This window comes from Somniosus microcephalus, chromosome 5 (genome assembly GCF_052327205.1).
Source record: "Somniosus microcephalus isolate GS21.2 chromosome 5, FLI_Smic_1.0, whole genome shotgun sequence".
Taxonomy (NCBI): Eukaryota; Metazoa; Chordata; class Chondrichthyes; order Squaliformes; family Somniosidae; genus Somniosus; species Somniosus microcephalus.
This window is the reverse complement of record NC_140991.1, coordinates 221,512,997-221,538,880: the sequence shown is the minus strand read 5'-3', so window position 1 is coordinate 221,538,880 and position 25,884 is coordinate 221,512,997. Positions and strand designations below refer to the sequence as shown.

The following is a 25,884-nucleotide window of genomic DNA, read 5'->3' as shown; positions in this document are numbered from 1 at the left end:
GACTCCCCAAAGCCTTTCCACCATCTACAAGGCACAAGTAAGGAGTGTGATGGAATACTCTCCACTTACCTGGATGAGTGCAGCTCCAACAACACAAGAAGCTCGACACCATCAAAGACAGAGCAGCCCGCTTGATTGGCACCCCATCCACCACCTTAAACATTCACACCCTCCACCAACACCACGCCGTGGCTGTAGTGTGTACCATCTACAAGGTGCACTGCAGTAACTCGCCAAGGCTTCTTCAACAGCAACTCCCAAACCCGCAACCTCTACCACCTAGAAGGACAAGGACAACAGGCGCATGGGAACACCATCACCTTCAAGTTTCCCTCCAAGTCACACACCATCCTGACTTGGAAATATATCGCTGTTCCTTCATCGTCGCTGGGTCAAAATCCTGGAACTCCCTACCCAACAGCACTGTGGGAGTACCTTCACCACACGGACTGCAGCGGTTCAAGGCAGCAGCTCACCACCACCATCTCAAGGGCAATTAGGGATGGGCAATAAATGCTGGCCTTGCTAGCGACACCCACATCCCATGAACGAATAAAAAAAAATTCTCCACCTTTGATGCCCTTGTCCCCATCAGAACCTTCACTCTCCCATCCCAATCATTCCCATCTGATGCAAGCCGCATCTTCACTCCCACATGACCAAGGAGCACAAACATGAGCGTAACATGTGTACAAATTTCTTAGCAATCCATCACCAAAGCTGGCTGGAACACATCAAGCTCTTCCGGGTCTCACCTTCATCTGCCAACACCGCTTACTACTCTAGGATCATCCAAGAGAGCAAAGTTAATCCCTGGCTTCTCTTCACGATCAACTGCCTCCTTAAACCCCTCTCTCCTGTCCCCTCCACCCTCACCTCCAACAAGTGCAAGCAGCTGATGGAATTCTTATTTAGAAGAGATCACCCAGTTACCCCTGCTGCTTCCCCTCTTACCCCTGCCTACCAAGCCAATTCAGCCCCTCCCCAACCTAGTTCTGAAACCGTCTTTCCCTCCCATCTTCTCCGAGCTCACCTAGTCAACACCTGTCTCCCTCCACCTCATTCCCGCTAAACTGCTGAGCAGCCAACTGACATTGTAAATGGTTCCCTATCTGCAAAAACTGTCCCCATTCCTTTTAAAATGCATCACTCCACTCCTCCAAAACCTTACTCTCAACACCTCAACCTAGCAAGTTACAGTCCCATCTTCACCTTTCCTTTACAAAGTCCTTGAACATATTGTTGCCTCCCAGATGTCGCCATCTCTCCTATATCTCCCAATCTGAATCCCTAAAATCAGGTCTCAGCCCCTCCCACAGCACCAAAACTGTCCTAACCAAAGTCACAAACAACATTCTGTGACTGAGTTGCATTATCCCTCAACCTCTCTGCAGCCTTTGACACCGTTGACCACACATCCCCCTGCTATGGCTGTCCTCCATCGTCATGCTTGGTGCCTCTCAGTTACCTATTCAACTTTAGCCAAAGTATCTCTACCAATGTTTCTCTTCCCTGCACAAACACTTTGAGACAGGCGCCCCCCCCCCCCCCCAAAAAAAGAATAAATCTTTGGCCTTCTACTCTTCCTCATCTACATCTTGCCCCATGGTAAAATCCACCACAGACATGGCATCAGCTTCCACATGGACTCTGATGACACCCAGTTCTCCTCCTCCATCTCTCTCAATTGCTCCATTGCCTTTGAGCTGTCTGACTGCTTGTCCGACATCCCATCTTGGATAAACCACAATTTCCTTCAGCTAAACTTTGGGAAGACCTAGGCAATGGCCTTTGGCCATTGGCACAGACTCCACCCCCCTCACTAGCCACTGCCTCAAACTGAACTGTTCACAACCGGAGTATTCAATTCAACCCCAAGCAGAGCTTCCAACTCCATAGCCTCACCACCAGAAAGACCACTTAATTCGACTTCTAACATCACATGTCTCCAACCCTACCTCAGTCCATCTGCCAGTGAAACCCTCCCCATGCCTTGGTCAGCTCCAGATTCATGAATCATTGGTTTCCTTGGTGAAATAAAAGGTACAAATGACATTTACACTGCATGGCCGTATCCATTGTTTGAAAGATGCATTTATAACAGTTATGAGCAAGAGTGTGAAGTTATTGGATTTAGTACAATTCTATCAAGGCAGATGTAAAATGGTTAGCTGAAAATTAGTGCTGGATTTTTCCCTGTTCAAAGTAATACATTTTTACATGTTGGTCCTCTTTGCACCAGTTTTAAATAAAATTCTTGCTTCTACATTGACAGTCATGGCTTTATGCTATCTTGCTCATAAATGTCATGGCACTACAAAATTAGTATTTTTTTTTTACATAATCCAGAGATTAATCACTTTTGGATATCAATAGATACAAGAGCACAATTGATCATACCAGACAGTCCCATATCAAGAGCACCATATGATAAATAGAAACCACAGAATTCAATTGAACTAGATTTCTTCAAACAACGTTAATGAACTAACCAATCTATGATGTTCAATCAAGAGTAGGATGCTAACAATTTATGAGCATCAATAGTTAATGCACAACTGCATGGTACTTCCCAGTTTGCTTACATTTTTACTGATTGCATTTCACATGTCCACACACTGTCACGAGTCGAAAGCACATCAGGACTGATCTGGTAGTGAGGTGAGCTGGAAAGTGTGATGGCAAGGACTTCTAAAATGTGAATTTGGAGAGAGTGGGAATTAGGTGCAGAGGGAGAAGGAAGTGCCAAGGAGAATAGTTGATATTATACAATAACCTTAGCACAAACTAAATAAACCTAATAATGTCAGTACAGGAAGGGACAGTGACGTGTCATTCCTGCAAAATGTGGGAATTTCGAGCACCGGGCAATCAGGTATACGCAAAGTGCCTCTAACTCACATTTCTCAAGCTCAAAATCTCAGAACGTGAAAAGTAGAGACAATGTGACACAATAGGGTGGGAGTGCAGTTTCTGCACCAAGAGTTTGAGAGGGTATTCATACCAATAAGAGTTAGGTAGCAGGCAGTGAAGGAGGAAAGCTACGTGATTTAGGAGCAGGGAAAGGCAGAAAGAAAAACAGGAGTGCCCAGAGAAACTAATGCTCTCTCAGATTTGAAGCTCTAGCTTCCTGTGGGAAAAGTGAGGACTCTGGACAGGGCCAGCAAATAAATATCAATGGCACCAACAAACGAGATGGCTCATGGAGAGGAGACGAAGAGCAACAAATGCTAGAAAAGCAGTAGTGATAGAGTCGTCAATAGTTAGAGGGGATGACATGATCTTCTGCAGTCCAGACTGACAGTCCCAGATGCTTTATTGCATTCCAGGAGCTAAAGGGACATATCGAATATACTGGAAAAGATTGTGCAATGGGAGGGAGACAATCAATTATCGTGATCCACGGGAGAGCCAATTAAGTAGATAAAGACAGGCCTAAAGTCCTGCAAAATTAATTTAGATTAGGAAACAAGCTTAGAAGCAGGACTTCACGGGTGGTAATCTCCAGAATTACTCTCCAAACCATGTGCTACAATAGGGAAGGACAGGAAGATTAAGGAAATCAATGCGTGGCTAAAGCAGTAGTGTCAGGATAAGGGATTCCACTTTGTTGGGCATTGGCAACAGTTCTGGAACAGATGGGGCTACAGCTAAACAGGAAGGCTGCTAATGTATTGGCAAAACAGTTATACAAGAAAATGGACAAGGTTTTTATACTGAGGAGGGTGGGGAAATAAAAAAAAACCAGTGGCAGATGGAATTCAATGTCAGTAACTGAGATGATACAAATTAGTTAAAAAAAAAACAAATTATACTCTGAATGGGAGTAGTCACGGTGCTGTGGATTTGAAGGAGTACAGGTTCACAAAACATTAAAGGCAGCACCTAAAGGTTGATAAGGCTGTAAAAATGCCAATAGGATTTTAAGCTTTCGCTCTAGAGTATAGGATATAACAGTTAAGAGGTAATGATGAGCCTATATAAAATCTTAAGACCTCAGTTAGAGTGCTGTGTGCAGTATTGGGGTCCACCCAATAGAAAGAATGTTGAGGCTTCAGAGAGAGTGTAACACAGATTCACTAAGATGCTGCCTAGTATAAGGAAATACAAATATGAAGAAAAATACTTGAAAATTGAGGCTTTTTTGTTAGAACAATGTAGATTTGAAGTTTTTTCAAATTATGAAAGGGTGGGACAGGGTAGATATAAGCAGACTGTTTCCAGTAGTTGAGGGGCAAGATACAAGATTAAACATAAAAGGATTAGAACAGATGGCAGGAGAAACTTCAGAGTTGTGAAGCTTCCTGAGTTAGTGATTGAGGCAGGAACTACAGTATGTTAATATTCAAGTTTATATTGGCTAGGCAGATGAAGGAGGAGTTAAAGGGATATGGGAACAAAAGGTGATTAGAACTATTTGCTCAAATGCTGACACGGACTGATTGGACCAAATGGCCTGCTTCCGTGTTGTAACTTCCAAGTATTTCTCGAATATGGCCTGCAGTAATCAGTATAATATACTGATCTTAAATGGAACTCCCACATCTCCTTTGTTAAAGCTGTTGCAAGAAACCTGGTTCCTTCTTTTGTGTCAAAGACTTGTTTTCCCCTCAACAACTAAACTATTCATAAAAAGTTATGGGCACAAACTAGGCTGACACTCCAGTACAATACTAAGGGAGTGCTGCATCGTCAGAGGTACTATACTGTAGATGAGATGTTAAACTGAGATCCCATTTGCTTGTTTTAGTGATCCAGGTTACAATAAAGGTCTCAATGAACTACTCTAATAAAAGCAGGAAGTTTTACCACTGTTGTGACCAACACCTCGCCCTCAACCAATGCCACTAAAAAAACATTAATTAGTCATTCATTTTGTTGCGTGCAAAATGGTTACTGCAAATTAATAACAGTCACTGCATTTAAAATCAATTTATTGAAACATTTTGGAATGTTTCCGAGATGTGATAAGGCACTATACAAGTGCAACTCCTTATATGTTCCTTTAATTCCTGAATACTGTTCCCATATAAGAGGAGGCTCTTTGATAATCTCCTACATGCCTGGACAGGATATAAGCAAGTCTGCTGTCTGATAGATGATCTTTCACCCACCTATACCTTCCAACCTCCCTCTGTTCCAACAATCTTTTCTCTCTAACCTAGGACAGTGATTTAAACTAGGTGCGGGAAACTACAAAGTACTGTATTAAATTTATAGCTTAACTAGTTAAACTAATTAATATAACTATAAATAATCATTGAATAAAGTCTTTAACTAATTAAATAAATAAAATAAGGCTAGACTAAGATATGGCAGGGCAGGTTGTGTGCCTGGATTGCAGTATGTAGGAGTTTGTGGACAGCAGAGACTGTCCTGAGCAAACACGTCTGCAGATGTCTCCATCTCGAATCTCTCCGGCTCAGCGTCAGAGCTGGCGTGCGAGTTGGAGACACTCCGACACATAAGGCAGAGGGAGGAATTTCTGGACAGTTTTACCCAGAATGCAGTCACACCCCAGAGGAAAGCACAGGTTCAGGAAGGGGAGGGTGTGACTGCTAGGGAGCTGGGTAGCAGGGATTTTGGAGAGGTTGAGAAGGAGGTCCCACAGACACTGGTCCTGTCCAACAGGTACGAAGTACTCGCTACCGGTGAGGACAAGACAGACAGACTGCAGGGAGGATAGCCACAATGCAGACCAAGGCACCATGGCTCAGAAGGCTGTCCAGGGGGTGGGGGTGTGGGAGCAGAATAGAAATGTGGCAGTGATAAGGGACTCTATAATTAGGGGGATAGATGGCATGCTCTGCAGCCAAGAACGAGAATCTCGAAGGGTGTGTTGCCTACTCAGTGCCAGGGTAAGGGATATCTCACGGCAGCTGGCGGGGAACTTGGAAAGGGAGGGGGTAAATCCAATTGTCGTGGTCCATGTTGGAACAAACGACCTAAGTAGGACAGGGAGGAGGTCCTGCTGAAAGAGTATCAGGTGTTAGACTCAATTAAAAAGCAGGACCTCAAGGGTAATAATCTCTGGAATTTTGCCAGAGCCATGTACAAATTCTCATAGAAGCAGACAGATCAGGAGAATTAACACGTGGCTAAAGGGCTAGTGAGGGAAAGATGGGTTCCTTTTCATGGGATACTAGCACCAGTTCTGGGGCAGGAAGCAGCTGTACCGACGGGACGGGCTCCACCTGAACTGGGATGGGACCCGTGTTCTGGCAGAAAGGGTAAATAGGGAGGTGGCAAAGGCTTTAAACTAGTAAGATGGGAGGGGGGAATCTACAAGAAACATAACCAGCCTAATTATAAACAAAACAGGAAAAGAGAATATAGGAAAGAATAAAGTAAGGGAGGACATTGATTGCAAGGGAATAAATAGAGTTATAGAAAAGGAGTCTAAAAAGATGGTTAAACATAAAGAGAGAGGAATTCCTATTAAAAATGAGTTAACCTATCTGTACAGCAACACAGTGTCCATAATAAAACAGGGGAGCTGGAAGCAATCATGCGCTGCGAGATACCAGACATAGTAGGGATTACTGAGACATGGCTACAGAAAAATCAGGACTGGGAATTAAACATTGCAGGATATAAAATATTTAGAAAAGATAGAGGGAAAAAGGAGGTGGAGTAGCTATACTTAGGATGGATAACATAATTGCAGTAGAAAAGAGTGATGCAGTTGTCAGCAAGACAAAAATAGAATCCATATGGATAGAGATAATAAAGGATTGATCATCATACTAATAGGTGTAGTCTACAGACTACCGAATAGTGGAAGGGAGGTATGGAAGAAATATGCAGACAAATTAGGGAAATTAGTAAAAAAACATAGAATAATCATCATGGGGGATTTCAACTACCCTAATATTAATTGGACAAAAGAGGTAGGTAAAGGGGATAAGGGAATGGAGTTCCTACAATGTGCACAGGGCTCCTTTCTAACCCAATATGTAAAAAGCCCAACAAGAGAGGATTCGCTATTGGATCTAGTAAAGGGGAAAGAAGTAAATGTAGGGGAACATCTAGTCAATAGTGACCATAATATAATATTTATGATAATTGAGAAGGACATAAGTATGACAAAAGCCAGGGTAATAGATTGGAGAAAAGCTGATTTTGAGGGGCTGAGAATAGAACTGGGGAAAATAAAATGGGCAACAATATTGGTAAACAACGATGTAGAACAGCAATGGGAAACATTTAAAACGGTGTTCAACAGAGTGCAGGAACAATATATTCCACTGAAAGGAAAGAACAAACTAAACACTAATGAGACTCCATGGATGAATAAAGCCATAAGGGAACAATTAAGGGTAAGAAAAGAGGCATACATTAAGTAGATAGACCTCAATAAAAAAAAGGTTGGGATGGAAATAGGGTCATTAAGGGATAGACAGGATAAAACCACAGGTAACGATAGAGAGATGGCAGAAACATTAAATAATTATTTAGCTTTAGTATTTACCTAGAACAGGTGGGCATGACATTGGATGATGAGATTAGTAATGAGATAAGGGCATTTAAAATAAGAGGGGATATATTAAATAAACTAATCAAACTCAGGATAAAACCCCTGGATTGTATCCACACATTTTAAAAGAATCTAGGGAAGAGATAGCAGAGGCATTACTACACATATTTAATAATGTTAGAAAAAGGTGTAGTGCCAGAGGACTGGTGGATAGCTAATGCAAGAAGGGGGACAGAACATGTCCAGGGAATTATAGACCAGTCAGCTTAACATCGGTAGTAGGAAAAATAGTGGAATCCCTACTAAAGGAGAAAATAGAACATCTAGAAACCAAAATCATAATAATAAATAGTCAGCATAGATTTCAAAAGGGAAAGTCTTGCTTGACCAACCTCACTGAATTTTTTAAAGAGGTAACAGAGAGTAGACAATGGTAATGCAGTAGATGTAATGTATCTAGATTTTCTAAAGGCCTTCAATAAGGTACCCCATAATAGACTGATGAACAAGGTCAGAGAATGCGGAGTATGGGGACAAGTAGCAGAATGGACAGCTAGCTGGCTTCAAGACAGAAAGCAGTGAGTAGGAGTAAAGGGTAGCTATTCACAGTGGCAGAAGGTGGGTAGTGGTGTTCCACAAGGATCAGTGCTGGGACCACTGTTGTTCACAATTTATATTAACGAGTTAGACTTTGGAATCAAAAACACAATTTCTAAATTTGCAGATGACACCAAATTTTTTTTTTGGGGGGGGGGGGGGGATAGTCAATACTGAAGAGGACTTCAACAAATTACAAGAGGACATTAATAAACTTGCAGAATGGGCATATAATTGGCAAATGAATTTCAACACAGATAAATGTGAGGTATTATATTTTGGTAGGGAGAATAGAGAGGTCACATAACTTGGAGGGTAAGAGTCTAGGTGGGGTAGAAGAACAAAGGGATCTTCGAGTACAATACACAAATCACAAAGTTGCGACATAGGTTAGCAAGGCCATAAAAAAAGCAAACCAAGCACTAGAGTTTATTTCTAGAGGTATAGAATTGAAAAGTAGGGAAGTTATGCTAAACCGGTATCGAACCTTGATTAGACCACACTTGAAGTACTGTGTACAGTTCTGGTCGCCATATTATAAAAAGGATATAGAGGCACTGGAGAGGGTGAGAGAAGATTTACAAGGATGATACCAGAAATGCAAGGGTATACATATCAGGAAAGGATGAACAGACTGGGTCTCTTTTCTCTTAAAAAAAATGCTGAGGGGTGACCTAATAGAGGTCTTTAAAATTATGAAAGGTGTGGATAGAGAGAGAATGTTTCCACTTGCAGGGAAGAGCATAGCTAGAGGCCCTCAATATAAGATAGTCACCAAGAAATCCAATAGGAAATTCAGAAGAAACTTCTTTACCCAAAGAGTGGTGTGAAGGTGGAACTCGCTACCACAAGGAATGGTTGAAGCGAAAAGTATAGATGTATTTAAGGGGAGGCTAGACAAGCATATGAGGGAGAAGGGAATCGAGGGTTATGCTGATAGATTTAGAAGACGACGGGAGCAGGCTCGAGTGGTGCATAAACGCCCACATGGACTGGTTGGGCCAAATGGCCTGTTTCTGTGCCGTTAATCCTATGCAATCCTTATTTATTTTATCAATACTACAATGGTCAGTGCTATTTTTAATTGATTCTAACTTGTAAACATGCCATCTTGCAAGCTCCTCCTCCACCCTACATCCTGTTTGGAAATTCAGACTCACTGAACAAGCACCAGCTGTTCAATCAAAGTCTTTGAGGTGCTTTGGCAGACATGCCCACTACGAAGCTGACTCCCTCTTCAGCATGACAATAGATTGGTGTAGGTTGGAGCTCTCAAATCGTCCAATCATTTGAGGAAAACCAACACCAATTCCACCTCACAATAAGCATTTCTCCTGTTGATCGGTCCTGCTGACAGCAGTCACAATCCACATTTCAAATCACCCCAGGTAAATTAAGTTCCATGGTACTAAGTGGCTTTGTGAGGAAATTGCAAATACAAAAAATGCCTTTTTATTTGCTTTTTCCAAGGTGTATTTACACTACAATTTTATAAGGATGCCAATATGGCTTCTTCGGGGAAACTTACTTTCACTACACTCTGGAATGAAGATGATCTTTGAGTCCAACTTAATTGGAGCAAAGTACACCCACTTTGCTCCAATGTTACAGTTCAGGTATAAATTCAGCCTAAAACAGCAAAGATTGAATATAATTGTACTAACTGCTACAAATACCTCAATAGCTTTCACTTGTGAAACTATTGGTGACATGTATTGACTTGTTTATTTGTGAAAGCACTATCAAATGAAAATGCATTGCCGTAATACAGCAATGTATTATAGAAGTACAGATATTTCGTTCAAACACCCTGCTGAGTGCACACTACCATGCTGTGCTGTAATCAATAAAACTAGTTGTGTGTAAGAATTTCTTATTGTGTCTCAAACTATAAGCCACAATTAATACTTACTCAAATACTTCCAGTGGTACATTAATATCATGCAGCTGTTGTCGGCATTTGTCAACATCTTGTAGCCCCGTAATCATAGAATTTCTGGAGATTAAAAGAAAGTTGTGCTTTTATTGACAGACTATCATATTTAATCAAGAACTTGTATAAGTTATTTCAAAAGTCTTTTGAGGGAAACCATATTGATTGCTTGATCAGTCTGATAAATTTAAAGTGGATTTAGACTAGCCTAACATTTGAAAATAAAGATTATTTTATGCAGATTTGGTGTGGAATATGCAATTTTTTAAAATGTTTAGAAAAATTACTGATGAATCCTATTAAACATTTAACTGCTTTTTAAGCTGCTCTTACAATTATTATAATAATTCGGATTTTGGGAGGCCGATATCCATGAGGTGCTCCCCAGTGTTTACACTGTTTAACAGTTTTATGTAGCTCATTTTACCGGGTCTACGCTTCTGCCACTGGACTATAGTAGATTAAACAAACAGCAGGACCCAGTTCTTGGAATCTCAATTAGAACATATCCAACAATTTACTGGTATCCATGGAATTTTTTTACGCTGCCACGTCGTGACGCTCATGTCCCATTCAGCCAACCGCAAATCAAATGTAAACCTGCCACATTTGCATCAAGGAAGACCACAACAGACCACAGCAATTCTCACTATTACATATGCACAAATGCTACAGCAGCTTCAGGCGAGGGCAGATGCTGGGTTAAACGCAGAAATCCAAAACTTGCTGTCCGAGATGCTCTGCTCCTTTATTAGCTTTGCAAAATGGCATCTTAATCTCTGCCTCTCCACTGAAATGCATGAAGTTGCTGCACTTGCGCGAAAGATGCAGACTAAACTCACCACAGAAAGTTAACTTGTCCATTTCAGTCGAAGTACTTTTTTTTTTAAACAAGGTGATGTATTCATTACTGCCAAACAATCTCTACGGCACTGAAAATTAACTATGACAAGTGTGGAGTCTCATTCCTTCAGGTTTTAATTTTTGTTGGAGATTTTAAAAATGTAAAAGTTTAAAATAAAACATTAAAACTTTTCCTTTCTCTCAATCCAGTCTTCTTTTCCCTCCCTTTATTTCTTTTGGTACCTGATTTGACATTGATTTTCTCCAATTAAATATTGGGAAGACCGAAGCCATTGTCTTCGGTCCCCACCACAAACCCCATTCCCTAGTCACTGGCTCCATCTGTCTCCCCAACATCTGTCTGAGGCTGAACCACACCGTTCACAACATTGGTCATATTTGACCCCGAAATGAGCTTCCGACCACATATCCGCGGCATAACCAAGACCGCCTATTTCCACCTCCGTAACATTGCCCGTCTCCACCCCTGCCTCAGCTCATCTGCTGCTGAAACCCTCATCTATGCCTTTGTTACTTAGACTTGACTATTCCAACGCACTCCTGGCTGGCCTCCCACATTCTACCCTACCTTACGTAAACTTGAGGTCATCCAAAACTCGGCTGCCCGAGTCCTAACACACACCAAGTCCCGTTCGCCTATCACCCGTGTTCGCTGACCTACATTGGCTCCCAGTTAAGTAACGCCTTGATCTCAAAATTCTCATCCTTGTTTTGAAATCCCTCCATGGCCTTGCCCCTCCCTGTCTCTGTAATCTCCTTCAGCCCCACAACACCCCCCCCACCCGAGATATCTGCGCTCCTCAAATTCTGCCCTCTTGAGCATCCCTGATTATAATCGCTCAACCATCGGTGGCTGCACCTTCAGCTGCCTAGGCCCTAAGCTCTGGAACTCCCTCCCTAAACCTCTCTTTCCTCCTTTAAGACACTCCTTGAAACCTACCTCTTCTGCCCTAACTTCTCATGTGGCTCGGTATCAATTTTTTTCTTGTAACACTCCTGTGAAGCGCCTGGGGACGTTTTACTACGTTAAAGGCGCTATATAAATACAAGTTGTTGATTTCAACCACTCTAATTTACACTTCCTTCTCAGCCCTTGCACCATTAATTTCACAATCCTTCAATCTGATTGTTAAGGAGATGCACAGCTGCTTGCCCTGTTCACTCAGGTCCCAGATGCCCCGTTTCCCTCGCAGCGCCAGTATCAGCTTGCACGTTCTGCAATACCATCACGATTAAATGGGCAAGAGCAAGTCTGACTAACGGCAGACACCGTTTGTTGCCCTGCTACAGCAACTTACGGCCCAATATTTTGTGTGCAATCACAGAAAAACAAGTGCATTTATACAGAAAAGTCTAAGAAGCTACAAAACATTTCCGGTTCTTCGTTGATTATTTAAGGGGAAGCTAGATAAGCACACGAGAAAAGAATAGTAGGATATGCTGATAGGGTTAGATGGAGGGGTGGGAGGAGGCTCGTGTGGAGCATAAACACTGGCATAGACCAGTTGAGTCTTATGGCCCATTTCAGTACTGTAAATTATATGTAATTCTCTGTGACACTAAGTTTAAAAACATTCTTGAAAAGCCTACAACATGGACATTTAATGGTGTCATTATGCCAGTTCAAAAAATTTATCTTGAATAGATTACTCCAGTTCCATGGGCTGCTAATGTCAAATTCAAGGGAAAAGTAGAGTTAAACATTGAAATTATTAAGTTTTGTACACGGCAATTTTGTCTACTAAACAAATTAAAAAGAAAATTAAACGGAACACACAAAATTCGATTGGTCTATCGACCAGCTGGTCTTTTCCTGTCTGACATTTTGATATCTCGCCCCCCACCCCGCTCGCCCGCCTCCCCTCACACACCCCGGCTCTCCTCCCCCCAACCGCGCTCTCCTCCCCCCTCACCAGCCCGCTCTTCCTCCCCCCTCACCAGCCCGCTCTCCTCCCCCCTCACCAGCCCGCTCTCCTCCCCCCCCAACCCGCTCGCCCGCCTCCCCTCACACACCCCGCTCTCCTCCCCCCACCGCGCTCTCCTCCCCCCTCACCAGCCCGCTCTCCTCCCCCCACAAACCCGCTCGCCCGCCTCCCCTCACACACGCCGCTCTCCTCCCCCCCTCACCACCCCGCTCTCCTCCCCCCTCACCACCCCGCTCTCCCTCCCCCCTCACCACCCCCGCTCTCCTCCCCCCCCAACCCGCTCGCCTCCGCCTCCCCTCACACACCCCGCTCTCCTCCCCCCCTCACCACCCCGCTCTCCTCCCCCCTCACCACCCCGCTCTCCTCCCCCCTCACCACCCCGCTCTTCTCCCCCCCAACCCCGCTCGCCCCGCCTGCCCCTCACACACCCCGCTCTCCTCCCCCCCACCGCGCTCTCCTCCCCCCCACCGCGCTCTCCTCCCCCCCCACCGCGCTCTCCTCACCCCTCACCACCCCGCTCTCCTCCCCCCTCACCACCCCGCTCTCCTCCCCCCTCACCAGCCCGCTCTCCTCCCCCCCACCGCGCTCTCCTCCCCCCCACCGCGCTCTCCTCCCCCCCCACCGCGCTCTCCTCCCCCCCACCCCGCTCTCCCTCCCCCCCCTCACCACCCCGCTCTCCTCCCCACTCACCAGCCCGCTCTCCTACCCCCCTCACCACCCCGCTCTCCTCCCCCCTCACCACCCCCGCTTCTCCTCCCCCCTCACCACCCCGCTTCTCCTCCCCCTCACCACCCCGCTCTCCTCCCCCATCACCACCCCCGCTCTCCTCCCCCCTCACCACCCCGCTCTCCTCCCCTCACCCCGCTCTCCTCCCCCCTCACCACCCCCGCTCTCCTCCCCCCTCACCCCGCTCTCCTCCCCCCTCACCACCCCGCTCTCCTCCCCCTCACCACCCCGCTCTCCTCCCCCCTCACCACCCCGCTCTCCTCCCCCCTCACCACCCCGCTCTCCTCCCCCCTCACCCCGCTCTCCTCCCCCCTCACCCCGCTCTCCTCCCCCCTCACCAGCCCGCCCTCCTCCCCCCTCACCAGCCCGCCCTCCTCCACCCCTCACCACCCCGCTCTCCTCCACCCTCACCACCCCGCCCTCCTCCCCCCTCACCACCCCGCCCTCCTCCCCCCTCACCAGCCCGCCCTCCTCCCCCTCACCAGCCCGCTCTCCTCCCCCCTCACCACCCCGCCCTCCTCCCCCCTCACCACCCCGCCCTCCTCCCCCCCACCCCGCCCTCCTCCCCCCTCACCAGCCCGCCCTCCTCCCCCCTCACCAGCCCGCTCTCCTCCCCCCTCACCACCCCCGCCCTCCTCCCCCCCTCACCACCCCGCCCTCCTCCCCCCTCACCCCACCCTCCTCCCCCCTCACCAGCCCGCTCTCCTCCCCCCTCACCACCCCCGCTCTCCTCACCCCTCACCACCCGCCCTCCTACCCCCTCACCACCCCGCCCTCCTCCTCCCCCACCCCGCTCTCCTCCCCACCACCCCGCTCTCCTCCCCCTCACCACCCCGCCCTCCTCCCCCTCACCACCCCGCCCTCCTCCCCCCCCACCCCGCTCTCCTCCCCACCACCCCGCTCTCCTCCGCCCTCACCACCCCGCTCTCCTCCCCCCCCACCCCGCTCTCCTCCCCCTCACACCCCGCTCTCCTCCCCCTCACCACCCGCTCTTCCTCCCCCCCCACCCGCTCGCCCGCCTCCCCTCACACCCGCTCTCCTCCCCCCACCGCGCTCTCCTCCCCCCCACCGCGCTCTCCTCCCCCCTCACGCCCCGCTCTCCTCCCCCCTCACCGCCCTGCTCTCCTCCCCCCCACCGCGCTCTCCTCCCCCCCACCGCGCTCTCCTCCCCCCCACCGCGCTCTCCTCCCCCCCACCCAGCTCTCCTCCCCCCCTCACCACCCCCGCTCTCCTCCCCACTCACCAGCCCGCTCTCCTCCCCCCCTCACCACCCCGCTCTCCTCCCCCCTCACCACCCCGCTCTCCTCCCCCCTCACCACCCCGCTCTCCTGCCCCCACCCCGCTCTCCTCTTCCCTCACCACCCCGCTCTCTCTCCCCCCCCACCCCGCTCTCCTCCCCCCTCACCACCCCGCTCTCCTCCCCCCCACCCCGCTCTCCTCCCCCCACCCCGCTCTACTCCCCCACCACCCCGCGCTCCTTACCCCCACCCCCGCTCTCCTCCCCCCTCACCACCCCGCTCTCCTCCCCCCCACCCCGCTCTCTCCCCCCCACCCGCTCTCTCCCCCCACCCGCTCTCCTCCCCCCACCCCGCTCTCCTCCCCCCCCCACCCGCTCTCCTCCCCCCCACCCCGCTCTCCTCCCCCCTCACCACCCCGCTCTCCTCCCCCCTCACCAGCCCGCCCTCCTCCCCCCCTCACCAGCCCGCCCTCCTCCCCCCACCAGCCCGCCCTCCTCCCCCCCACCCCGCCCTCCTCCCCCCTCACCCCGCCCTCCTCCCCCCTCACCACCCCGCCCTCCTCCCCCCTCACCACCCCGCCCTCCTCCCCCCTCACCACCCCGCCCTCCTGCCCCTCACCACCCCGCCCTCCTCCCCCCACCCCCGCTCTCCTCCCCCCCACCCCCGCTCTCCTCCGCCCTCACCACCCCGCCCTCCTCCCCCCCACCCCGCTCCTCCTCCCCCCCACCCCGCTCTCCTCCCCCCTCACCACCCCGCTCTCCTCCCCCCCACCCCGCTCTCCTCCCCCCCACCCCGCTCTCCTCCCCCCCACCCCGCTCTCCTCCCCCCCCACCCCGCTCTCCTCCCCCCCACCCCGCTCTCCTCCCCCCTCACCACCCGCCTCTCCTCCCCCCTCACCAGCCCGCCCTCCTCCCCCCTCACCAGCCCGCCCTCCTCCCCCCTCACCAGCCCGCCCTCCTCCCCCCCACCCCGCCCTCCTCCCCCCTCACCCCGCCCTCCTCCCCCCTCACCACCCCGCCCTCCTCCCCCCCACCCCGCCCTCCTCCCCCCTCACCCCGCCCTCCTCCCCCCTCACCACCCCGCCCTCCTCCCCCCTCACCACCCCGCCCTCCTCCCCCCTCACCACCCCGCCCTCCTGCCCCTCACCACCCCGCCCTCCTCCCCCCACCCCGCTCTCCTCCCCCCCACCCCGCTCTCCTCCGCCCTCACCACCCCGCCCTCCTCCCCCCCACCCCGCTCTCCTCCCCCCACCCCGCTCTCCTCCCCCCTCACCACCCGCTCTCCTCCCCCCCACCCCGCTCTCCTCCGCCCTCACCACCCCGCTCTCCTCCCCCCCCACCCCGCTCTCCTCCCCTCACCCCGCTCTCCTCCCCCCTCACCACCCCGCTCTCCTCCCCCCCCACCCCGCTCTCCTCCCCCCCCACCCCGCTCTCCTCCCCCCTCACCACCCCGCACTCCTCCCCCCTCACCACCCCGCACTCCTCTCCCCCCCCACCCCGCTCGCCCGCCTCCCCTCACACACCCCGCTCTCCTCCCCCCCACCGCGCTCTCCTCCTCCCCCACCCCGCTCTCCTCCCCCCTCACCACCCCGCACTCCTCCCCCCTCACCACCCCGCACTCCTCTCCCCCCCACCCCGCTCTCCTCCCCCCCACCCCGCTCTCCTCCCCCCCCACCCCGCTCTCCTCCCCCCTCACCACCCCGCCCTCCTCCCCCCTCACCACCACGCCCTCCTCCCCCCTCACCACCCCGCTCTCCTCCCCCTCACACACCGCGCTCTCCTCCCCCCCACCCGCTCTCCTCCCCCCCACCCCGCTCTCCTGCCCCCCCACCCCGCTCTCCTCCCCACCCTCTCCCCGCTCTCCCTCCTCCCCCCCTCCACCCCGCTCTCCCTCCCCCCCTCTCCTCCCCGCTCTCCCTCCCCCCCTCTCCTCCCCGCTCTCCCTCCCCCCTCCTCCCCGCTCTCCCTCCTCCCTCCCCCCTCTGCTCTCCCTCCCCCCTCCTCCCTCCCCCGCTCTCCCTCCCCCCCTCCCCTGCCCGCTCTCCCTCCCCCCTCCTCCCTCCCCCTCTGCTATCCCTCCCCCTCCTCCCTCCCCCCCCTCCTCCCTCCCCCCCCCTCCCCGCTCTCCCTCCCCCCCTCCCCGCTCTCCCTCGCCCGGCTCTCCCTCCCCCCCTCCTCCCTCTCCCTCCCCCCCCTCCCCGCTCTCCCTTCCCCCCTCCTCCCCGCTCTCCCTCCCCCCCTCCTCTCCCCCTCCCCGCTCTCCCTCACCCCCGCTCTCTCTCCCCCCCTCCTCTCCCCCGCTCTCCCTCCCCGCTCCCCCTCCGCCCCGCTCTCCCTCCCCCCCTCCGCCCCGCTTTCCCTCCGCCCCCCCTCCCCCCGCCACTCTCCCTCCCCCGTCCCTCCTTGCCACTCTCCCTCCCCGTCCCTCCTCGCCACTCTCCCTCCCCCCGCCACAATCCCTCCCCCGTCCCTCCTCGCCACTCTCCCTCCCCCGTCCCTCCCCCTCCCCCGTCCCTCCTCGCCACTCTCCCTCCCCCGTCCCTCCCCGCCACTCTCACTCCCCCGTCCCTCCTCGCCACTCTCCCTCCCCCCGCCACTCTCCCTCCCCCGTCCCTCCTCGCCACTCTCCCTCCCCCCGCCACTCCCTCCCCCGTCCCTCCTCGCCACTCTCCCTCGCCCGTCCCTCCTCGCCACTCTCCCTCCCCCCGCCACTCTCCCTCCCCCGTCCCTCCTCGCCACTCTCCCGCCCCCCGCCACTCTCCCTCCCCCGTCCCTCCTCGCCATTCTCCCTCCCCCCGCCACTCTCCCTCCCCCGTCCCCCCTCGCCACTCTCCCTCCCCCGTCCCTCCTCGCCACTCTCCCTCCCCCCGCCACTCTCCCTCCCCCGTCCCTCCTCGCCACTCTCCCTCCCCGTCCCTCCTCGCCACTCTCCCTCCCCCCGCCACTCTCCCTCCCCCGTCCCTCCCCGCCACTCTCCCTCCCCGTCCCTCCTCGCCACTCTCCCTCCCCCGTCCCTCCTCGCCACTCTCCCTCCCTGCCACTCTACCTCCCCCGTCCCTCCTCGCCACTCTCCCACCCCGCCACTCTCCCTCCCCCGTCCCTCCTCGCCACTCTCCCTCCCCGCCACTCTCCTTCCTCGCCACTCTCCCTCCCCGCCACTATCCCTCCCCCGTCCCTCCTCGCCACTCTCCCTCCCCGCCACTCTCCCTCCCCGCCACTCTCCGCCACTCTCCCACCCCCGTCTCTCCCCGCCACTCTCCCTCCCCCGTCCCTCCCCGCCACTCTCCCTCCCCGTCCCTCCCAGCCACTCTCCCTCCCCGCCACTCTCCCTCCCCCGTCCCTCCCCGCCACTCTCCCACCCCCGTCCCTCCCCCGTCCCTCCCCGCCACTCTCACTCCCCCGTCCCTCCCCGCCACTCTCACTCCCCCGTCCCTCCTCGCCACTCTCCCTCCCCCGCCACTCTCCCTCCCCCCTCCCCTCTCCCTCCCCGCCACTCTCCCCCCCCGCCACTCTCCCTCCCCCGTCCCTCCTCGCCACTCTCCCTCCCCCCGCCACTCTCCCTCCCCCGTCCCTCCTCGCCACTCTCCCTCCCCCCGCCACTCTCCCTCCCCCGTCCCTCCTCGCCACTCTCCCTCCCCCGTCCCTCCTCGCCACTCTCCCTCCCCCCGCCACTCTCCCTCCCCCGTCCCTCCTCGCCACTCTCCCTCCCCCCGCCACTCTCCCTCCCCGGTCCCTCCTCGCCACTCTCCCTCCCCCGTCCCTCCTCGCCACTCTCCCTCCCCCCGCCACTGTCCCTCCCCCGTCCCTCCTCGCCACTCTCCCTCCCCCGTCCCTCCTCGCCACTCTCCCTCCCCCCGCCACTCTCCCTCCCCAGTCCCTCCTCGCCACTCTCCCTCCCCCCCCGCCACTCTCCCTCCCCGTCCCTCCTCACCACACTCCCTCCCCCGTCCCTCCTCGCCACTCTCCCTCCCCGTCCCTCCTCGCCACTCTCCCTCCCCCGTCCCTCCTCGCCACTCTCCCTCCCCCGTCCCTCCTCGCCACTCTCCCTCCCCCGTCCCTCCTCGCCACTCTCCCTCCCCCGTCCCTCCTCGCCACTCTCCCTCCCCCCGCCACTCTCCCTCCCCCCGCCACTCTCCCTCCCCGTCCCTCCTCGCCACTCTCCCTCCCCCCGCCACTCTCCCTCCCCAGTCCCTCCTCGCCACTCTCCCTCCCCCCCCGCCACTCTCCCTCCCCGTCCCTCCTCGCCACTCTCCCTCCCCGTCCCTCCTCGCCACACTCCCTCCCCCGTCCCTCCTCGCCACTCTCCCTCCCCGTCCCTCCTCGCCACTCTCCCTCCCCCGTCCCTCCTCGCCACTCTCCCTCCCCCCGCCACTCTCCCTCCTCCGTCCCTTCTCGCCACTCTCCCTCCCGCCACTCTCCCTCCCCCGTCCCTCCTCGCCACTCTCCCTCCCCCCGCCACTCTCCCTCCCCCGTCCCTCCTCGCCACTCTCCCTCCCCCGCCACTCTCCCTCCCCCGTCCCTCCTCGCCACTCTCCCTCCCCCCCCGCCACTCTCCCTCCCCGTCCCTCCTCGCCACTCTCCCTCCCCGTCCCTCCTCGCCACACTCCCTCCCCCGTCCCTCCTCGCCACTCTCCCTCCCCCGTCCCTCCTCGCCACTCTCCCTCCCCCCGCCACTCTCCCTCCTCCGTCCCTTCTCGCCACTCTCCCTCCCGCCACTCTCCCTCCCCCGTCCCTCCTCGCCACTCTCCCTCCCCCCGCCACTCTCCCTCCCCCGTCCCTCCTCGCCACTCTCCCTCCCCCGTCCCTCCTCGCCACTCTCCCTCCCCCGTCCCTCCCCGCCACTCTCCCTCCCCGCCACTCTCCCTCCCCCGTCCCTCCTCGCCACTCTCCCTCCCCCCGCCACTCTCCCTCCCCGTCCCTCCTCGCCACTCTCCCTCCCCGTCCCTCCTCGCCACACTCCCTCCCCCGTCCCTCCTCGCCACTCTCCCTCCCCGTCCCTCCTCGCCACTCTCCCTCCCCCGTCCCTCCTCGCCACTCTCCCTCCCCCCGCCACTCTCCCTCCTCCGTCCCTTCTCGCCACTCTCCCTCCCGCCACTCTCCCTCCCCCGTCCCTCCTCGCCACTCTCCCTCCCCCCGCCACTCTCCCTCCCCCGTCCCTCCTCGCCACTCTCCCTCCCCCGCCACTCTCCCTCCCCCGTCCCTCCTCGCCACTCTCCCTCCCCCGTCCCTCCCCGCCACTCTCCCTCCCCGCCACTCTCCCTCCCCCGTCCCTCCTCGCCACTCTCCCTCCCCCCGCCACTCTCCCTCCCCCCGTCCCTCCTCGCCACTGTCCCTCCCCCCGCCACTCTCCCTCCCCGTCCCTCCTCGCCACTCTCCCTACCCCCGCCACTCTCCCTCCCCCGTCCCTCCTCGCCACTCTCCCTCCCCCGTCCCTCCTCGCCACTCTCCCTCCCCCCGCCACTCTCCCTCCCCCGTCCCTCCTCGCCACTCTCCCTCCCCGCCACTCTCCCTCACCCGTCCCTCCTCGTCACTCTCCTTCCCCGCCACTCTCCCTCCCCCGTCCCTCCTCGCCACTCTCCCTCCCCCGTCCCTCCTCGCCACTCTCCCTCCCCGCCACTCTCCCTCCCCGTCCCTCCTCGCCACTCTCCCTCCCTGCCACTCTCCCTCCCCCGTCCCTCCCCGCCACTCTCCCTACCCCGTCCCTCTCCGCCACTCTCCCTCCCCGTCCCTCCCCGCCACTCTCCCTCCCCCGTCCCGCTCCCTCCCCCGTCCCTCCTCGCCACTCTCCCTCCCCGTCCCTCCCCGCCACTCTCCCTCCCCGTCCCTCCCCGCCACTCTCCCTCCCCCGTCCCTCCCCGCGCCACTCTCCCTCCCCCGTCCCTCCTCGCCACTCTCCCTCCCCCGTCCCTCCTCGCCACTCTCCCTCACCCCGCCAATCTCCCTCCCCCGTCCCTCCTCGCCACTCTCCCTCCCCCGTCCCTCCTCACCACTCTCCCTCCCCCGTCCCTCCTCGCCACTCTCCCTCCCCCCGCCACTCTCCCTCCCCCGTCCCTCCCCGCCACTCTCCCTCCCCGCCACTCTCCCTCCCCAGTCCCTCCTCGCCACTCTCCCTCCCCCGTCCCTCCTCGCCACTCTCCCTCCCCCCGCCACTCTCCCTCCCCGTCCCTCCTCGCCACTCTCCCTCCCCCGTCCCTCCTCGCCACTCTCCCTCCCCAGTCCCTCCTCGCCACTCTCCCTCCCCCGTCCCTCCTCGCCACTCTCCCTCCCCCGTCCCTCCTCGCCACTCTCCCTCCCCCGTCCCTCCTCGCCACTCTCCCTCCCCCGTCCCTCCCCGCCACTCTCCCTCCCCGCCACTCTCCCTCCCCCGTCCCTCCTCGCCACTCTCCTTCCCCGCCACTCTCCCTCCCCGGTCCCTCCTCGCCACTCTCCCTGACCCGTCCCTCCTCGCCACTCTCCCTCCCCGCCACTCTCCCTCCCCGTCCCTCCTCGCCACTCTCCCTCCCCCGTCCCTCCTCGCCACTCTCCCTCCCCGCCACTCTCCCTCCCCCGTCCCTCCTCGCCACTCTCCCTCCCCCCGCCACTCTCCCTCCCCCGTCCCTCCTCGCCACTCTCCCTCCCCCGTCCCTCCTCGCCACTCTCCCTCCCCCGTCCCTCCTCGCCACTCTCCCTCCCCCGTCCCTCCTCGCCACTCTCCCTCCCCCGTCCCTCCTCGCCACTCTCCCTCCCCGCCACTCTCCCTCCCCGCCACTCTCCCTCCCCGTCCCTCCTCGCCACTCTCCCTCCCCGCCACACTCCCTCCCGCCACTCTCCCTCCTCGCCACTCTCCCTCCCCCGTCCCTCCTCGCCACTCTCCCTCCCCGTCCCTCCTCGCCACTCTCCCTCCCCGTCCCTCCTCGCCACTCTCCCTCCCCCGTCCCTCCCCGCCACTCTCCCTCCCCGCCACTCTCCCTCCCCCGTCCCTCCACGCCACTCTCCCTCCCCGCCACTCTCCCTCCCCCGTCCCTCCCCGCCACTCTCACTCCCCCGTCCCTCCTCGCCACTCTCCCTCCCCCCGCCACTCTCCCTCCCCCGTCCCTCCTCGCCACTCTCCCTCCCCCTTGCCACTCTCCCCCCCGCCACTCTCCCTCCCCCGTCCCTCCTCGCCACTCTCCCTCCCCCCGCCACTCTCCCTCCCCGTCCCTCCTCGCCACTCTCCCTCCCCCGTCCCTCCTCGCCACTCTCCCTCCCCCCGCCACTCTCCCTCCCCCGTCCCTCCTCGCCACTCTCCCTCCCCCGTCCCTCCTCGCCACTCTCCCGCCCCCGCCACTCTCCCTCCCCCGTCCCTCCTCGCCACTCTCCCTCCCCCCGCCACTCTCCCTCCCCGTCCCTCCTCGCCACTCTCCCTCCCCCGTCCCTCCTCGCCACTCTCCCTCCCCCGTCCCTCCTCGCCACTCTCCCTCCCCCCGCCACTCTCCCTCCCCCGTCCCTCCTCGCCACTCTACCTCCCCCCGCCACTCTCCCTCCCCCCGCCACTCTCCCTCCCCCGTCCCTCCTCGCCACTCTCCCTCCCCCCGCCACTCTCCCTCCCCCGTCCCTCCTCGCCACTCTCCCTCCCCCCGCCACTCTCCCTCCCCGTCCCTCCTCGCCACTCTCCCTCCCCCCGCCACTCTCCCTCCCCCCCGCCACTCTCCCTCCCCGTCCCTCCTCGCCACTCTCCCTCCCCCGTCCCTCCTCGCCACTCTCCCTCCCCCGTCCCTCCTCGCCACTCTCCCTCCCCCGTCCCTCCTCGCCACTCTCCCTCCCCCGTCCCTCCTCGCCACTCTCCCTCCCGCCACTCTCCCTCCCCGTCCCTCCTCGCCACTCTCCCTCCCCCGTCCCTCCTCGCCACTCTCCCTCCCCCCGCCACTCTCCCTCCCCCCGCCACTCTCCCTCCCCCGTCCCTCCTCGCCACTCTCCCTCCCCCGTCCCTCCTCGCCACTCTCCCTCCCCCGTCCCTCCCCGCCACTCTCCCTCCCCCCGTCGCTCCTCGCCACTCTCCCTCCCCCCGCCACTCTCCCTCCCCCGTCCCTCCTCGCCACTCTCCCTCCACCGCCACTCTCCCTCCCCCGTCCCTCCCCGCCACTCTCCCTCCCCCGTCCCTCCCCGCCACTCTCCCTCCTCGCCACTCTCCTGCCTCGCCACTCTCCCTCCCCCGTCCCTCCTCGCCACTCTCCCTCCCCCGTCCCTCCTCGCCACTCTCCCTCCCCCGTCCCTCCTCGCCACTCTCCCTCCCCGCCACTTTCCCTCCCCCGTCCCTCCTCGCCACTCTCCCTCCCCCGTCCCTCTCCGCCACTCTCCCTCCCCGCCACTCTCCCTCCCCCGTCCCTCCCCCGTCCCTCCTCGCCACTCTCCCTCCCCCGTCCCTCCTCGCCACTCTCCCTCCCCGTCCCTCCTCGCCACTCTCCCTCCCCGTCCCTCCTCGCCACTCTCCCTCCCCCGTCCCTCCCCGCCACTCTCCCTCCCCGCCACTCGCCCTCCCCGCCACTCTCCCTCCCCCGTCCCTCCTCGCCACTCTCCCTCCCCCGTCCCTCCTCGCCACTCTCCCTCCCCGTCCCTCCTCGCCACTCTCCCTCCCCCGTCCCTCCTCGCCACTCTCCCTCCCCCGTCCCTCCTCGCCACTCTCCCTCCCCGCCACTCTCCCTCCCCCGTCCCTCCCCGCCACTCTCCCTCCCTGCCACTCTCCCTCCCCCGTCCCTCCTCGCCACTCTCCCTCCCCCGTCCCTCCTCGCCACTCCCTCCCCCGTCCCTCCTCGCCACTCTCCCTCCCCGCCACTCTCCCTCCCCCGTCCCTCCCCGCCACTCTCCCTCCCCCGTCACTCTCCCTCCCCCGTCCCTCCCCGCCACTCTCCCTCCCCCGTCCCTCCCAGCCACTCTCCCTCCCCGCCACTCTCCCTCCCCGTCCCTCCCCGCCACTCTCCCTCCCCGCCACTCTCCCTCCCCCGTCCCTCCCCGCCACTCTCACTTCCCCGTCCCTCCTCGCCACTCTCCCTCCCCCCGCCACTCTCCCTCCCCCGTCCCTCCTCGCCACTCTCCCTCCCCCCTCCACTCTCCCTCCCCCTTCCCTCCTCGCCACTCTCCCCCCCTCGCCACTCTCCCTCCCCCCGCCACTCTCCCTCCCCCGTCCCTCCTCGCCACTCTCCCTCCCCCGTCCCTCCTCGCCACTCTCCTCCCCCCGCCACTGTCCCTCCCCCGTCCCTCCTCGCCACTCTCCCTCCCCCCGCCACTCTCCCTCCCCCGTCCCTCCTCGCCACTCTCCCTCCCCGTCCCTCCTCGCCACTCTCCCGCACCCCGCCACTCTCCCTCCCCCGTCCCTCCTCGCCACTCTCCCTCCCCCGTCCCTCCTCGCCACTCTCCCTCCCCCCGCCACTCTCCCTCCCCCGTCCCTCCCCGTCCCTCCTCGCCACTCTCCCGCACCCCGCCACTCTCCCTCCCCCGTCCCTCCTCGCCACTCTCCCTCCCCCGTCCCTCCTCGCCACTCTCCCTCCCCCCGCCACTCTCCCTCCCCCGTCCCTCCTCGCCACTCTCCCTCCCCCCGCCACTCTCCCTCCCCCGTCCCTCCTCGCCACTCTCCCTCCCCCGTCCCTCCTCGCCACTCTCCCTCCGCCACTGTCCCTCCCCCGTCCCGCCTCGCCACTCTCCCTCCCCCCGCCACTCTCCCTCCCCCGTCCCTCCTCGCCACTCTCCCTCCCCGTCCCTCCTCGCCACTCTCCCGCCCCCCGCCACTCTCCCTCCCCGTCCCTCCTCGCCACTCTCCCTCCCCCGTCCCTCCTCGCCACTCTCCCTCCCCCGTCCCTCCTCGCCACTCTCCCTCCCCCCGCCACTCTCCCTCCCCCGTCCCTCCTCGCCACTCTCCCTCCCCCCGCCACTCTCCCTCCCCCGTCCCTCCTCGCCACTCTCCCTCCACCCGCCACTCTCCCTCCCCGTCCCTCCTCGCCACTCTCCCTCCCCGTCCCTCCTCGCCACTCTCCCTCCCCCGTCCCTCCTCGCCACTCTACCTCCCCCGCCACTCTCCCTCCCCCGTCCCTCCTCGCCACTCTCCCTCCCCCGCCACTCTCCCTCCCCCGTCCCTCCTCGCCACTCTCCCTCCCCCGTCCCTCCTCGCCACTCTCCCTCCCCGTCCCTCCTCGCCACTCTCCCTCCCCGTCCCTCCTCGCCACTCTCCCTCCCCGTCCCTCCTCGCCACTCTCCCTCCCCGTCCCTCCTCGCCACTCTCCCTCCCCCGTCCCTCCTCGCCACTCTCCCTCCCCCGTCCCTCCTCGCCACTCTCCCTCCCCCGTCCCTCCTCGCCACTCTCCCTCCCCCGTCCCTCCGCCACTCTCCCTCCCCCGTCCCTCCTCGCCACTCTCCCTCCCCCCGCCACTCTCCCTCCCCCGTCCCTCCTCGCCACTCTCCCTCCACCCGCCACTCTCCCTCCCCGTCCCTCCTCGCCACTCTCCCTCCCCCGTCCCTCCTCGCCACTCTCCCTCCCCCGTCCCTCCTCGCCACTCTACCTCCCCCCGCCACTCTCCCTCCCCCGTCCCTCCTCGCCACTCTCCCTCCCCCGCCACTCTCCCTCCCCGTCCCTCCTCGCCACTCTCCCTCCCCGTCCCTCCTCGCCACTCTCCCTCCCCGTCCCTCCTCGCCACTCTCCCTCCCCGTCCCTCCTCGCCACTCTCCCTCCCCCGTCCCTCCTCGCCACTCTCCCTCCCCCGTCCCTCCTCGCCACTCTCCCTCCCCCGTCCCTCCTCGCCACTCTCCCTCCCCCGTCCCTCCTCGCCACTCTCCCTCCCCCGTCCCTCCTCGCCACTCTCCCTCCCCCGTCCCTCCTCGCCACTCTCCCACCCCCGTCCCTCCTCGCCACTCTCCCTCCCCCGTCCCTCCTCGCCACTCTCCCTCCCCCGTCCCTCCTCGCCACTCTCCCTCCCCCGTCCCTCCTCGCCACTCTCCCTCCCCCGTCCCTCCTCGCCACTCTCCCTCCCCCGTCCCTCCTCGCCACTCTCCCTCCCCCGTCCCTCCTCGCCACTCTCCCTCCCCCGTCCCTCCTCGCCACTCTCCCTCCCGCCACTCTCCCTCCCCCGTCCCTCCTCGCCACTCTCCCTCCCCGTCCCTCCTCGCCACTCTCCCTCCC

The 25,884-nt window shown here is 58.9% G+C and overlaps 1 protein-coding gene across 4 annotated transcripts in view; it reads right to left on the bottom strand.

The window, feature by feature from the left end:
* med10 (mediator complex subunit 10) overlaps positions 1–25,884 on the bottom strand; it is a 39,182-nt gene that overhangs the window by 10,089 nt on the left and 3,209 nt on the right. Inside the window, exons 1-3 of one of the 4 annotated variants that reach the window (XM_085988716.1) lie at positions 9,987–10,070; positions 2,586–2,691; positions 1,959–2,027 (exon numbers count right to left, since the gene is read on the bottom strand). In XM_085988716.1, coding sequence (XP_085844842.1) covers positions 1,959–2,027; positions 2,586–2,691; positions 9,987–10,044 — 233 coding nt within the window. In that variant the 5' untranslated portion in view covers positions 10,045–10,070. Of the gene's footprint in view, positions 1–1,958; positions 2,028–2,585; positions 2,692–9,986; positions 10,071–25,884 lie in introns of those variants that run through there. The other 3 variants (XM_085988715.1, XM_085988718.1, XM_085988717.1) reach the window with 3 other exon arrangements.